This window comes from Osmerus eperlanus, chromosome 21 (assembly GCF_963692335.1).
Source record: "Osmerus eperlanus chromosome 21, fOsmEpe2.1, whole genome shotgun sequence".
In the NCBI taxonomy this organism is placed as follows: domain Eukaryota; kingdom Metazoa; phylum Chordata; class Actinopteri; order Osmeriformes; family Osmeridae; genus Osmerus; species Osmerus eperlanus.
The window spans coordinates 11,570,444-11,585,864 of record NC_085038.1 but is presented as its reverse complement, the minus strand read 5'-3'; the positions used below and the strand labels follow the sequence as shown (position 1 = coordinate 11,585,864).

Sequence of the window (15,421 nt, the reverse complement as noted above, 5' to 3'; positions counted from 1 at the left end):
GCCGGGAAATATCAAACTGAGGCTTGAACGTATCGACCGAGCAATGACCTCACTCTCGGTTAGTAAGTAGTTAATATCAGTATACTCTATATACTCTATACTATATCAGTGTTATTATTAGCTCACTACATGAGTAGTTTTTGCAGCAGCTCACTTTTTTCTGCAACACCGTCTATGATTTCTCACTGTCAAGTACCTTTATGCTAGGCCTATGATGTGGTATGCATCTGTCAGGACGTTGTACTGCTTCAGAACTCGGTAGCAACAGATTGGACAGTCCTTGCAAGATGAGCACTTTTTGTATACTATCTCTGCCTCATCTTCAGTATCTTCAGGCCCGGGTTCTGTTGTCTTGGTTGTGTACTCATCAAATACTGATGCCTTCAGCCTATCCCACTGTCGTGCCAGAATTTTGAGTTCGCTTTGTAACTCGGCCTCTGTTGCTGTGTCATCAAATGGCAGCAAACACTTACTCAACTCTTGGAGTGCTGCCTCTGGGAAACTTTCGCCGTAAGATGTAACCTGGCTGATGTTTTTCGGGTCCAGAAGTGCCAGATCAGCATACAAAGTGCCATTCTTCAGGAAACGCTGGTGCATGCTTCCTGCGACTGTGTCCATGATTCCATTGTGGACCTCAATCTTGGAAGATGTTTCGGCATCAGTCACAGCCTCATCTCGGGACATCTCTCCAGGCATGGATTTCTTCCTTCTTCCCCGTTTCTGTGGCAGAGTGGTCTCCAGCTCAGTCTCCTCACTCTGCTCTTGTAGTGTATTGTTGGCCCACTGGACAAATTTGTCGGCCGCTGTCTTGACACTCTGAAAATCTCTGGTCATATCCTTCAGCTCTGCTTCTGCAGCCGCAACCATCCGATGAGCTGTCAGGATGTCCATTCCACTTGTCTGTAGGTATTTTGAGACGGGTGACGTGACCTGGAATATTCGCAGGAAGATCTGAGCTGTTATAGTCTCATACTTCAAAAGCTGGCCGATGTATCCCTGTGCATTTACTCGTGCTGTGGCATTGATGGTCTCTCCATCTTGAATGGCTGAGAGGGTGTGGAGGACATCAAAACACAGGGCCCCGTCTGGCTTTCCAAAAGAGCCAAACACCATTGTCATAGCTGCATCTTTGGACCACCAGTGCGTTTCTCCTATCGAGGTGAGACGTCTGTGTCTTGGGTCTTTGCTCTCCTTTTCACAGATATTCATCCTCTGGTAGGACTCTCTGAAGAAGACAGCGATGTTCATCAGGGAAAAAAGAGAGCCACTTGCCAGTACACACTGTGTTGTGTCTGACAGCACAAGGTTTATGATGTGTGAATAGCACCACACATGGATTTGAGTCGGGCACTTTTCGGAGAGCAGTGCAGAGAAGCCTTTATATTGGCCTTGCATATTGGAGGCCCCATCAGTGGAATTTCCAATACACTGCTTCACATCCAGATCCATGGTCTCCAGCACGTCATTCACAAGTTGGGCAAAGTACTGCCCAGTGGAAGCCTCACATCAACTAGCAACTAGTCACTCATGAACAGTGTCTGTCACATACCATATGACAACAGAGCACTGATCTTGGGCTGTCATGTCCTGTGTGGTGTCGATCTGGACCGAGTACATTCCAGATTTCCGGACTTCAGCAGCGATGGTACTTTTCATTAGGCGTTGAATTGTGGTGATGATGTAGTCGATGGTCGTTTTGGATAGGAGAGTGACAAGGGCACCTCTACCTTTTCTTGAACCAGACTGGTGTATCTGCTTGCTCTTTTTGATGCAGAGAGTGAGGTGTTCCTTGAGACAGACGTCATACTTTCCCAGTAAAACTGTAATTTCCAAAAAGTTACCATGGTCAATGGTGTCGTCCTCAAGTGTGTATGCTGCCTCTTTCTGCTTGCCTCTGTAGCTCAAACATCTTTTGCCGATGAGCTTCATCACATCTATAATGCGCTCCAACACTTGTCGCTTCCTGCGGACTTGCTCTCTGTGAAGCGACATCTGAGGTCCCATGAGAAGGTCCTGCATCGTGCTTCTTGAGGATCTGAGGAAATATGCCTCAGCGCAACTTCTGTGTAGGTGGCTCTTCTCATGCTCTTCAACTCTCTGGTGTACGTATGTGAGGTTGGACATGCCAGTGATGAAAGAGCTGCTTTCTGTGGGATTAGCAAAGGCCAGACAAAGGGAACAGAAGAGGGCTTCTTTTTCTTGACTGTATGATAGCCATTTTCTGTTTGTGCCGTCTTTGCAAAAAAGCTCTCTGCACTACAGCCTTGTCTGCCTTCTGCTGGGGATGAAAACTTCGGCCTGGTGAAATAATAAAAATCTTGGCCTTCACTATCCCTGTCATCTTGGCCTTGACTTTCTCTGTCATCCTGGCTGATATCCCTGTCACTGTCATCTTCACTGTCAGCTCCCTTCCTATCCCACAGTTGGTTGTAGTCGTAGCAACAATGGAGACAGAATCATCTGCTGAATACACAGACACGCAAAATCTCAACTTCCTCTCTCTCGAAACTTGTTTGTCTATTTTGAAAAGCTCCTGCTTCCTTTTGGCCTCTCTTCTGTTTCTCATTCCTCTTGTTTTGCAGGGCTGGCTTACAGAGATTGCATGAATTAATTTGACACCTCATAATTCCACATTTTGGCGTGATTCCTAAAAAACAGGAAGGGAGGAAGAAAAAAAAAGAGCAAAGCACAATATGTTCTCCTGTCGTTTCTCAAAAGCAGAAAATAGAATAAAATAAATAAAATAACCTACCCACATAATGGGACCGTGTTAGTTTAGCCTAGTACCAGCAGGCTAGCAACTCAAAAGTGATATTAACTGGTAATAAGTAGGCCTATATGATCCCTTGGATAGCAATGTTACCCATGAATGTTATCATTCACACTTATACTTGTAGGTAGTAAAAAGGTGCTATAAATTGGGATGCCCAAATGTATGCATCATATAATTCATTAATACATTATTTCACTGCTCAGAAGTCCAGTACAGATGATGTAGGCCTAGTACAGCTCTCATTTTTTTTTTATATGGCGGGTGGTGTGGGTGGGGTGCATGTTTGTGTGTTAACAACTGAGAAAAACTGTAATGGGCAGCCGCGCCCCAACAAAAATATGACATTTCATAGGCTTAAGCGTACAGAAGTTTGACATCAGAATAAGTCTCATAGTCTGATTGGCTAAGAGACAAACCATACTGCTCGAGAGTGGTGGCTTTACTTGTCTATCATACGCAGTGCTGCGTACGTAGTCTTCAAGTAGTGTAGCGAAGCGGCTGTGTTGCTTATGTTTACGGGAAATCCTCTGGTCGGCAAATACTTCACAGCAACTCAAACCAACCGTACAAGCAGTGGCAGTTCTACACCAATTTTACTGGGGGGGCCAAGGGGGGGCCAGTGTTTAATCAGAGAGGCACATAAAAAAACGGAAACAAATTATATTTAAACATTAAATACTTTAATTTTGCTTTACATTAAAATCATACAAACGGCTCTGGCTCTCCCTCTTCCAGCTCCTCAGCTATCTCAATACCTTGATGTTTCTCTCACTTTTTTATTTACTGGGGCAAAAAAAGGCTGCAATGTCCCTTACTTATTTCATGATGACTACTAGAAGAAGAAAACCAACGTGTAAAAAAAAAAAACATACAATTTAGTCAGCTCAGGGGGGGCCAGGGACATTTTTACAGGGGCACTGGCCCCTGTAGGCCCCCGTGTAGAATCGCCCCTGCGTACAACAGTACATTTACGAATATTATGTTTAGAGCTTTTACAACATTTTGTCAGACACCTTATTAAGTTTCAACTGATCTTTTGTTGCAGCTGACAGTAATATATCATGTTCAGACACAGAGCAGACTAGTTAACAATATAACCATCTTGCAAATAGTTTCATCATATTCAATTTACTTCTTTTATTGAGTGAGAAGGGAGGGAGGGTGTGTGTGTGTGTGTGTGTGTGTGTCTGTGTGTGTGTGTGTGTGGTAGATAGGAGTTTTGCTTACTCAAACATCGTCTGTGTCCCAATAGCCCCGCCCTGTTCATATTAGGCGCTAAGTGATCATTCATTCAGACACATTTTTTCTTCATTCATCAATATTTAAGAATTAAAATGACTCTCTCTTTCATCAATTCCCCAAAATGTGTTTTGATATCTGACGGGGCACTTATTTGAGTTATTGTGAGAATTTCGCCCCGACATGCTCCGCGGCGCTCACAAGCCCCCGCTGCTTTTCCGAAACACGTGCAAAGGTTGTTGTGGAATGGAGCTCCATTTTTCAATGAAAAAGCTGTTGGAGAATGCGGGCATCGATCACGCTGCCTCTCGCATGCGAAGCAAGCGCTCTACCACTTGAGCTAATTCCCCCATATTAAGCTCCTCGTTGGGGAACTTGTTAGCATCAGCATGAGGACCCAAATTGTATTAGGCCAATCGTGTCGTCATCCTTCATGCCAATGCGATTCTTGTAAATGTTGCTTTGGAAAGAAACAAAATCTTGCCAGTTAAACAGCATCACCTATGGAGGATGCGGGCATCGATCCCGCTACCTCTCGCATGCTAAGCGAGCGCTCTACCATTTGAGCTAATCCCCCACCTTACATGTGTGTATTTTCCTTGGAAGAGTTAAAAACTGCTCAGTCTTGAGTCATTATCGACAATCTGGCTCGACTGCTTACTTGACATCAATTTGAATCTCACAGGGATTGCGAGTATCGATTCCCCTGCGTAAGACACTAAATCTTGCCAGTTAAGCAGCATCACCTATGGAGGATGCGGGCATCGATCCCGCAACTCTCCTGAACATGAACAACAATGCAATGCTAATTAGTATTAAAAAACAGATATGGAACTTACCATAATGCATAAATACTGAGCTCTCAACAACATAATTATTGGTATTCATATTTGCCCTGAGACTTACCGGTGTACTTTCTCGGCGGGATGAAGGAGGGGACATACTTCCTTCCAAAAACCTTCAGGCTGTTGCTGTTGACGGACTCCAGCACGTCCCCCGCGTACGTCAACAGCGCCATGCGCTTGGTGGTGATGGAGGCCGCTGCCCGGTTTTGGTTCCACCTGTTCAGGCCTTCCAGGAGGTACAGCTGGAAGTTGAGCAGGTTTGCACTCGTTCCTAAAAAAAAGAGAGAACGTGAACAATGATGAACAAGGCTATTTGAATAAAATGTCATCGGTAAGAATATTGATATGATGATGAAATCTACACCAACCTGGAATAAACCTGTTCAGGTGGCAGTGGAAGGACTCCAAGGAGGTGGAGCCTCTTGCACACCTGTACGTGGTCAGCTGGATCCCCTCCCTGGTGGAGCTGCCTGTCTCCGTGTACAGGAGTACACCTGGCACATCCTGGATGCACTTCACGTGCCTCTTCTGGGTGCGCCAGATGTGCTCCATCTTTGCCTGGTCCAGCAGCGGAACTCCTAGCAGGTCTCTCCCCTTCTCCCCCATCAGCTCCTGCAGCAGCTGCTCAATGCGGAGGACCGTTGCGTCCACTCCACGTGTCCTCTGCCTGCAGAACTGGGACAGCTCAGCCTTGGTGATGGCCTTGTCCACCATGTCGTTGGTGATGAGGGGCACACCCTCCCTTCTGAGCTGCTCCCTCTTCACCCTGCGCAGTAGGGCTACGTCCGCTGCATCCCACTCAAAGAGGCACACAGACAGGCGGCTCATAAAGAGGGGGTACAGGGCATGGGCATCGGTGGTGCATCCCATGGCCAGCCGCCGCATAAAATGCCAGATGTCCAGCCTTATCTTCAGGTCTGGCCACCCACCAAACCTGGCCTGAAGCTTGGTCTCCCCCTCCTCCGAGCAGCAGCCACAGTCCACATAGAGCAGGACCGGGGGAGCTGCACCTGCCTGGGTGTACCTCTCAATGAGACCAGAGACCATCGGGTCCGGCCCCGGTCCCTCCTGGGCAGTCAGGACACTGACGAGGACCTGGCCGATCTCGTTCCCCACCGAGGTCACCCAGAATGCAGTCCCCTTTGCTGCACCAGCCAGCTTCTTTGTCATCTGAAATGACAAAATGTACACAAAAAACTTCATGAGAGCTTTCAAAAGAAAATCTGTTAACTAAACACAGAAGTTTATGTATTTATTACTACAGTCTTAATCAAAGGCATGGATATGTGTGTATGTGTGCTTATAAGAATACAAATCATTGAGGATTCATGTTTTCATTGTGGCATAATTGCGACAATGGATTTTCTTCATCTTATTACCTTCTTGGTGGAGTCCATTTTTAAAATGGACCCAAAGGTTGACGTGATGGATGCCTTTATATGGTCCATACGGCTGATGATGTTCCTCCCGTACACCGACAGCACCCACCGGCTGGTTGGGACATCGAGTGGCTGTGGAGGCTCCTGGCAGGTGACTGGGAAGAGGCTGGGCTGGTCAACAAAGGCCGCACACTCCCCCAAGTAGTCGGCCAGGCGGTCCAACCACTCCTCCCCATGGTTCTCCCGCAGCTGTTTCACCAAGCACGCCGGGCTGTTGCCGAGGGTCCGTTCCCGCAACATGCGGATGACCCGTATGTCACAAGCATACCTTGAAGAAAAGACCGATTAGTTTCAAGAACTTGTTCAATTATGTAAGGACCTGCAGCAGGCATTATTAGAAAATGATTGTAGATTTTTAACTCACAAGCGTGTCAGGATCATCCTGAACTTCCTCCTGTGAGGCAGGTCCAGCTGGTCCAGGACAGCCTGACTGGTTGCCAGATGGGTCAGGCGACACACAGTGCACCTGAGTGTCTCCGTCACCATCAGGTAGTACCGGTCCACGTCCAGGACCTTCCGCACCCTCTTGTGCACACCATACCCCGTCAGCTGCTTCCCACAGGTTTGGCAGAATACCCTCACTTTCCACAAGTGATAGGGCATCCATACCAAGAGCCTGTGGGCAAAAAAACGGTCCGGTGTTGGAGCCTGGTGGTAAATCAGGGCAGAGGCTGGTGGCTCATACCAGAGCTTCAAGTTCAAACGCAGCTTGCCAGACTGAAACCGCGATTGTCTCCTTCATTCTGACAGGAAGCCAGAAGTCAGGAGTGGGACCAGGAGCAGGGCCAGGAGCAGCATAGCCTGGTGGGGTGGTCCTCACAGAGGCCGTAGGTGAGCTGGCAGTGGCCTGGGTGTCTCCTGTCATGGTGGGTGGACTGGACAGAGACTGGGAGAAGGAGGGGGGGAAGCATTTGTAAAAAGTAGAACTCAATGGAATCAAATCAAGCTCTTAAGATTTATGTTTGCTCATATTAACCTATAAATATATATTTACATATAATCATATTTACCTTTGCTTTCCTAACCACATTCACATTGGGCTTTGCAGCAGCGCCATGTGAGCCTCCAAATCGTGGTTTAGAAAACTGTGGTGACATTTATCAAAGGAATACATTGTAAACCTGAAATGCTCTTCCATTTTGCCATCATCATATGTAATCAGTGGTTGTCCATATTTGAAAGCTTGTATGACAATGATAATATTGAAATAGTCACCATGGAGAAAGTCAGTGTGGGCCGTGCTGGGACATGGGCTGACGCAGAGGCAGAGGCTGAGGCCATTCCCAGTGGAGGAGGGGCAGAGGCAGAGGCTGAGGTAGAGGCTGTTCCCAGTGGGGGAGGGGCAGCACAGGTAGAGGTCTCTGCCACAGTTTGTCCAGTGGTTGGCTGGATTAGGGACAGAGAGATCCATGTCAGAAATCACATTACTGAGCACATCACAAAGTGATTCTTTTAGTGTTTTGGTGTCAAGAAGTCTCATTCACATTACCTTTGGGTTATGAAAGCCACAAGTACACTGCTGTGTCCCACCAAACAGCATTCTTTGGCCACGTAACTGCAACGGGCACTTCTCAATCTGTTCCAAATAAAACAAACACATTTTTTAAAGAAAACAACCCAATAGAAATGTTGGTGACTAAACATGACATTGACACTGAAGTTGCTGTTCATTATCCTTATCAAGGTCCCATACTGTGACTGGTATTTCTGGCAATTCAGTAATCTTTTATAGGCCATCAGAATACATCCATTTTTTTTCAGTGCTCTTTTGGTCATTTTACATACCTTTTGAAAGAGGTCATACCACCTCTTCTGTCTTGGGGCTGGCCTGTTGCCTGCATCAGCAGGCAAAACCCCAGAGCTGGCAAACCTCCTCAAACGGGACATCCATTCCCCATCCCCCATACTTTTGTGGCTTTTTGAACTCGACATCTAAAAGGTAAAAGGAGCTATTTTTCACACTAGTACAATAACATGTATTTATTGTTATAGGTAGCTTTTTAACATATCAAATATTTAGCTACTATTTCCAGAGGAATATTTTTTTTTAAACTTTTTCTGGGTCACTTTATTACCACAAGTGAACAAGTTTTCTTTATTTTGTTTTGTCCCCAGTGACATCTATAATATATAACAGGTTAAATATTGCTTTTGCTAGTCTGAATAACATCTGTCGCTACAGTAAGCTATTAGTAATCCCTTAAAAAAGTAAATGACAGCCAATACTACCTGAGGAAATCTACTGTAGCTACTGTACATGACAAACTCTGAAATGACAAACTCTAATATTCGTGATATGACTTGTCATTGACCCGATGAATGATAACATGTATTGAAATGTCAAACGGATTATTTTTTTGATTAGCTATGTATGTATTTACCTTTGCGTTGCGGTACTGCAAACAACTGAAAATAGTGTATCCTGCAATGAATGAACTGACGCGACTTACTGTCACTCATCTCACATCTTCGGCGGGGGTCTCTGGGGTCCTGGACGCCGTTGCTATGGCTCAGCGCGGTGTGACGTAATTGGAGATGTACGTGTTCCGATTGGCTCAATCGGCCTGACGCAATTGGACAGGGTGAGAATCCGATTGGCCCTCGAACCTAGAACCGAGGTAGCTGATTGGTCGCGATAGCCAGTCGAAACTAGTCAAAACTAAATCTTGCCAGTTAAACAGCATCACCTATGGAGGATGCGGGCATTGATCCCGCTACCTCTCGCATGCAAAGCAAGCGCTCTACCATTTGAGCTAATATGTGCGTGTGTATCTCCGTCTGTGTGTGTGTGTGTGTGCGAGTGTATGTCCATCTGTGTGTGTGTATGCGTGTCCGTATGTGTGTGTGGGTCTGTGCGTGTCACTTTCCCGTCACCACGGCCCAGTCACAGTCCGACACAGGGAATTCCTAGTTACGCCACATGACAAGACGATGCACCTCTTATCTGCTGTGTGGATGACCTCTCCATTACAGCAGGTTATTAGTCTCAGCGTGAAGCTCCCTTCCTATCCCACAGTTGGTTGTAGTCGTAGCAACAATGGAGACAGAATCATATCTGCTGAATACACAGACACGCAAACTCTCAACTTCCTCTCTCTCGAAACTTGTTTGTCTATTTTGAAAGCTCCTGCTTCCTTTTGGCCTCTCTTCTGTTTCTCATTCCTCTTGTTTTGCAGGGCTGGCTTACAGAGATGGCATGAATTAATTTGACACCTCATAATTCCACATTTTGGCGTGATTCCTAAAAAACAGAAAGGGAGGAAGAAAAAAAAAGAGCAAAGCACAATATGTTCTCCTGTCGTTTCTCAAAAGCAGAAAATAGAATAAAATAAATAAAATAACCTACCCACATAATGGGACCGTACTAGTTTAGCCTAGTACCAGCAGGCTAGCAACTCAAAAGTGATATTAACTGGTAATAAGTAGGCCTATATGATCCCTTGGATAGTAATATGGCTATCCCTGTAATCTCGACCAATGTCAGCAGTCAACTAAGCATGGTTAGTGTCTGCATTAAATTGATGAATTACTGTGCAGGAAAAACAGCACCCTGAAGCTACAGATGTAGAGCACGGGTTGGTGATGAATCAACATCAGGGGTTCAGGTGAGAAGTTGAATTGTCCATTTTGGTAAAGATTGCATGAAATTGCTGTTTTCTAAGGGATGTTTAGGCAATGTTACCCATGAATGTTATCATTCACACTTATACTTGTAGGTAGTAAAAAGGTGCTATAAATTTGGATGCCCAAATGTATGCATCATATAATTCATTAATACATTATTTCATTGCTCAGAAGTCCAGTACAGATGATGTAGGCCTAGTACAGCTCTCAGACGTGTGGCCAGGGTTAGGGTTAACCCTTAGCACAGGGGGGGCCAGGGACATTTTTACAGGGGCACTGGCCCCTCCCTGTAGGCCCCCGTGTAGAATCGCCCCTGCGTACAACAGTACATTTACGAATATTTTGTTTAGAGCTTTTACAACATTTTGTCAGACACCTTATTAAGTTTCAACTGATCTTTTGTTGCAGCTGACAGTAATATATCATGTTCAGACACAGAGCAGACTAGTTAACAATATAACCATCTTGCAAATAGTTTCATCATATTCAATTTACTTCTTTATTTATTGAGTGAGAAGGGAGGGAGGGTGTGTGTGTGTGTGTGTCTGTGTGTGTGTGGTAGATAGGAGTTTTGCTCACTCAAACATGTTCTAAGGGGAGAAAGGAAAATTATTGGTTTACTTAATTGCTTTTTTTCTCGCAAATGTAAAAATTTGCCAGACAATTACCTACACTGGCCCTAATATGCCATCATAAAACTTCACATCATACCAAAGTTTTATTGAGAAATACAGTTTCACATTACAAGCTGTAAATTACTCATTTTACAAGCACGTCTGTGTCCCAATAGCCCCGCCCTGTTCATATTAGGCGCTAAGTGATGATTCATTCAAACCATTTTTTTCTTCATTCATCAATATTTAAGAATTAAAATGACTCTCTGTCATCAATTCCCCAAAATGTGTTTTGATATCTGACGGGGCATTTATTTGAGTTATTGTGAGAATGTCGCCCCGACATGCTCCGCGGCGCTCACAAGCCCCGCCGGGCCCCTCCCTCCCCCTCCTGCTCCTCCACTTAGTGCTCATGCAGTGCTGAGCGCCAGGTCAAACGGCTGCAGCCTACTTCTTCTCTGACCCGCAGCATCAGACAAACAGGTAATGACGGTGTTTGTGCAATCCCTCAACGTTGTTTGGTGATACATTAACCACAACATTAGCGCTGGTCTGACGTTTCCTAAAAACGAGCGAGCGCGAGAGAGCGTGAGAGTGAGAGAGCGCGAGAGAGAGCGAGAGAGAGCGAGATAGCGCGAGAGAGAGCGAGCGAGAGAGCGAGCGAGATCAAGAGAGAGAGAGCGCGAGCAAGAGAGAGTGAGAGAGAGCGAGAGAGAGAGAGAGAGAGAGTGAGAAAGAGAGCGAGAGAGAGAGCGAGCGACAGCGAGCGAGAACGAGCGAGAGCGAGCGCGCGAGAGAGAGCGAGCGACAGCGAGCGAGAGCGAGAGAGAGAACGTGCGAGAGAGCGAGAGAGAGAGTGCGCGAGAAAGCGCGAGAGAGCGCGAGAAAGTGCGAGCGCACACGAGAGAGAGCGAGAGAGCGAGAGCGAGTGAGATAGAGCGAGAGAGGAAGCGAGCGAGAGAGGAAGCAAGCGAGAGAGGAAGCGAGCGAGAGCGAGAGAGGAAGCGAGCAAGAGAGGAAGCGAGCGAGAGAGGAAGCGAGCGAGAAGAAGCGAGCGAGAGGAAGAGAGCGAGAGGAAGCGAGCGAGTGCGAGCGAGAAGAAGCGAGCGAGAGGAAGCGAGCGAGAGCGCGAGAGGAAGAGAGCGAGAGGAAGCGAGCGAGTGCGAGCGAGAAGAAGCGAGCGAGAGGAAGCGAGCGAGAGCGCGAGAGCGAGCGAGAGCGCGAGAGCCAGACACACAGACACAGACAGACAGACACACACAGACAGACACACACACAGACAGACAGACACACACACACACAGACAGACACACACACACAGACAGACACAGACGCGCGAGAGAGCACGAGCGCGAGAGAGCACGAGCGCGTGAGAGCACGAGCGCGAGAGAGCACGAGCGCGAGAGAGCACGAGCGCGCGAGAGCGATGTAATGTTTTCAGCGGCGCTAATTGTGGTTAATTTATCACCAAACAACGTCGAGGGATTGCGCAAACACCGTCATTACCTGTTTGTCTGATGCTGCGTGTCAGAGAAGAAGTAGGCTGCAGCCGTTTGGCCTGGCGCTCTGCACTGCATGAGCACTAAGTGGAGGAGAAGGAGGGAGGAGGGAGGGGCACGGGGGGGCTTGTGAGCGCCGCGGAGCATGTTGGGGCGAAATTCTCACAAGAACTCAAATAAATGCCCCGTCAGATATCAAAACACATTTGGGAGGAATTGATGACAAAGAGAGTAATTTTTATACTTAAATATTGATGAATGAAGAAAAAATTGGGCAAAAGGGCAGGTACTTGAGCACCACTAGGGGTGTACCTGTGCATGTGCAACACGAATTTCGGACTCAGTGTGCAAAGGCCTTAAGGTGTTGGAGGGGGGGTGGTTTGACAGGTGATGAACACTAGAAAGGGGTGCGTGCAGCAAAATGTTTTAAACCCCTGCCCTACACAATTCAAACGTCTTGAACCTGCCTCTCCTTCAATTGGTTGAATCTGTAAACCAATCATTTTCCTTTCTGCCCTCAGAACATGTTGGAGTAAGCAAAACTCCAATCTGGTGTGTGTGTGTGTGTGTGTGGTGGGGGGGTTGTGTGGGGGTGGGGTGTGTGTGTGTGTGTGTGGTGGGGGGGTTGTGTAGGGGGTTGTCAAATTGTGCAAGGGAGGATTCTATTCTTCCTCTTGAAGATGTTGCACAGGCCTTTCCTGAAGGAGGAAAAGGCCTTTGCGAACACGGAGCGTTTGGTAGATTCCTCCTGGAGCTGGGAGCCTGTGTCTGACTGGGACCCAGGTGGACACACCGTGTTGGGGGACACAGCTGGACACAGGAGGTAAGAGTTTCAATGAGTTTCTGGTTGTGTGTGTGTGTTAATGTCTATGCAAATACTGTGTACTTATTAGACACTGTCCAGGGGCCAGTTGCATAAACTTAGTTTAAGACTAGTCTTAGCCTTAGGCTGTCTTAAATTGTCAGGTTAGACTAGTCTAACTAAGCCTGTCTGTTGCATAAATAGTAAGACTGACTTAATTTGAGGTAAAAAAAAAATGCGGTAAGGGCTGAGTTGCTATGCCAACGATCTGTTAGTAGGATCTTAGGATAATTTATTACGAAAGGAATTAAGTGTGTTAGGCCTATTTGTAACGGCAGAAAACGTTGACTTGGTTCTGCTTTTCCGCAGAATAACATGGAATTTTATTAAACGAGTGAGTAGATGACAACATGACTCACTTTGTTGACGCTAGCGCCAGTCAGTCAGTGTTACGTTAGTCACTGATAGTAAAGTTTTATGCAACAGGTAAATTGAAGAGTGTCTATGGCAAGTCGGAATTAAAGTTACATTTAAGTCTAAGACTAGGTCTATTTTGATGCAACTGGCCCCAGTATCTATACCAGTGGACTTACGGATGAAGTCCTTGTGTGAAGACGTCTGTGTGATCTCAGGTTGGCCATCCTTAGTCTTCCTGTATTTCTACATTACAGAAATTAAACCAGTTAGGCAGAAGCACTAAATATGCTCTAACTCATTTAAAGACGGTTTCAAACAATACAACTGGCAAATATGTAGGAAGATTATAAAAATCTATATTTAGAGTGAAACATAAATCTGGGTGTTAATAACTACATTCTGTTTTTACCTTGAAACCGAAATGCTTGGAAAACTTCTTTTTCCATTTCTTCTTCTCCTTCTCACAGAGAGCACTCACGTCCTCTTGCTGTTCCACTGTGGAGGACAGACAGAGGGCCCTCACTTCCTCTTCCTGTTCCACTGTGGAGGACTGACAGAGAGCCCTCACTTCCTCTTCCTGTTCCACTGTGGAGGACTGACAGAGAGCCCTCACTTCCTCTTTCTGTTCCACTGTGGAGGACTGACAGAGGGCCCTCACTTCCTCTTCCTGTTCCACTGTGGAGGACTGACAGAGGGCCCTCACTTCCTCTTCCTGTTCCACTGTGGAGGACTGACAGAGGGCCCTCACTTCCTCTTCCTGTTGAAGCAGCAGCTTGTCATATGCAGTCATGAGGGTGTTGAGCTGGTCCTGGAGGCTTATGGACAAGTCCCTGAGCGTGGCTGGGTCGAGCCAGAGATTTGAGGAGGCTAGCAGATGGTATGACTTCACACTGAGCGAGTCGACCACCTGACTTACGGTCTCGGTGCTTCCATCAACGGACTTCTCCGGAAGGTCATTGTCGTCTCCCGTGTCGAACCTCGTGCATCTCACGATCGGACAACTGTTGACAACGACTTTGCCGTCGATCGGGGTACTGGGCAGTGTGACCTGTTCAAACTCAAAGGCCTTTGAGCTTTGGGCAGTAGAGGATTTGAAGTGGACTTTGCGAGCTGCTGGCTTCAGTACGTGAAGTGTCTGAGGTGGTCGTTCCTCCGTGCAGCTCTCCAGAGAGACAGTGACGGAGGCTCTCTCGCTTCCCTCCGAAACCTCTCCTTTCATTCCCCCTTTTCCTTCCGGCTCTTCTTTGCTGGAAATGAAAACAACATATTTTCCCTGGGCACACAGAACTCCCCACGTAAGACAGGCATGACGCAAGGCTTTTCAGCAACACTGAAAACAGACGTGAAGTCATCTTGTCATTAAATGTTATATTTCTACCACACAGTCTTCAAAGAACACATTCTTTCATGTGTCTTACTTCCCTCCTTACTTATAAGCGAACACTATATGAGTTCATCATTATTCATCCTGACTGTATACAGTCTTCCCCTAGCCTTCGTCCCTCTTTCCCTTATTCCTGCTCACATCACAAGTCTCTTTGACCATCTCCTTGTCTCCTCATCCATGGCCCTGATGTGCGCTGTGTCGTACTCAACACGTCTACAAAGGACCTGGTAATCTCGAGAGACCTTTCGCAGTAGCCCGCGTAGTCCACATTGGATGGCCTTCATGCCCAGTGACTTGTGACAGTCAGGCATGGCAGAAGACTTCTACAAGACAGGAACACATTGTAGATCTGTGATATCTAGACTCAGTCTTGTTGACTACAGTTGTGTAGTCAACAAGAGGTGGGGTGGCTACCTCTATGATTTAGGACAAAAATCTATGTTTTACGTGGTGAGTAAGGGGTTTGAAAATGCCTTTGAGGAAACCAAATCCACATGAGCTCCCAAGACTCTAACAAACCACAACTTTGGAGAAAGGCACTCACCAATACTATGCACGGGCACTTAGTCAGTTTAAGAACTCTTTGTACTTCGAGTTTCTTCTCCAATATTTCCTGTCTCCAAGCCTTGTAGTGGTCCTGCTTGTTCAACAGCCTGAGAGAGAGAGAGAGAGAGAGAGAGAGAGAGAGAGAGAGAGTTGTTTTCATGTCACTGGATGTAAACATTGTGTAAACACAGTCTGCTTTACTAGCATACTCACAGAAGGACAGGTTTCCTTATCAC

General features: G+C 46.6%; 1 protein-coding gene and 1 non-coding gene across 2 annotated transcripts; both read right to left on the bottom strand.

Annotated features, from left to right (window-relative positions):
- Positions 1–198: 198 nt before the first annotated feature.
- Positions 199–8,763, bottom strand: LOC134007893 (uncharacterized). The gene is made up of 11 exons (XM_062447611.1): positions 8,082–8,763; positions 7,786–7,872; positions 7,512–7,682; positions 7,307–7,381; positions 7,045–7,182; positions 6,661–7,013; positions 6,237–6,564; positions 5,226–6,027; positions 4,919–5,128; positions 1,568–2,147; positions 199–1,225 (listed from the first exon to the last, which is right to left on the bottom strand). Exons 1-11 carry the CDS (start codon positions 8,226–8,228, stop codon positions 199–201), a joined length of 3,918 nt encoding a protein of 1,305 aa, XP_062303595.1. The 5' UTR covers positions 8,229–8,763.
- On the bottom strand, positions 4,517–4,589 carry trnaa-agc (transfer RNA alanine (anticodon AGC)). Its single transcript has one exon. It is a non-coding gene; the product is annotated as a tRNA-Ala (tRNA).
- Positions 8,764–15,421: the final 6,658 nt, after the last annotated feature.

Bases quoted from the DNA above. Each gene is read 5' to 3' on its own strand.
- LOC134007893 (XM_062447611.1), bottom strand. From the start codon at position 8,228: ATGTCGAGTTCAAAAAGCCACAAAAGTATGGGGGATGGGGAATGGATG. The intron at 7,683-7,785 runs GTAATGTGAATG...TCCCTAATCCAG, and splicing joins GTGGCTTTCATAACCCAAAG to CCAACCACTGGACAAACTGT. The intron at 7,014-7,044 runs GTCAGAATGAAG...TCGCGGTTTCAG, and splicing joins CTCCTGACTTCTGGCTTCCT to TCTGGCAAGCTGCGTTTGAA.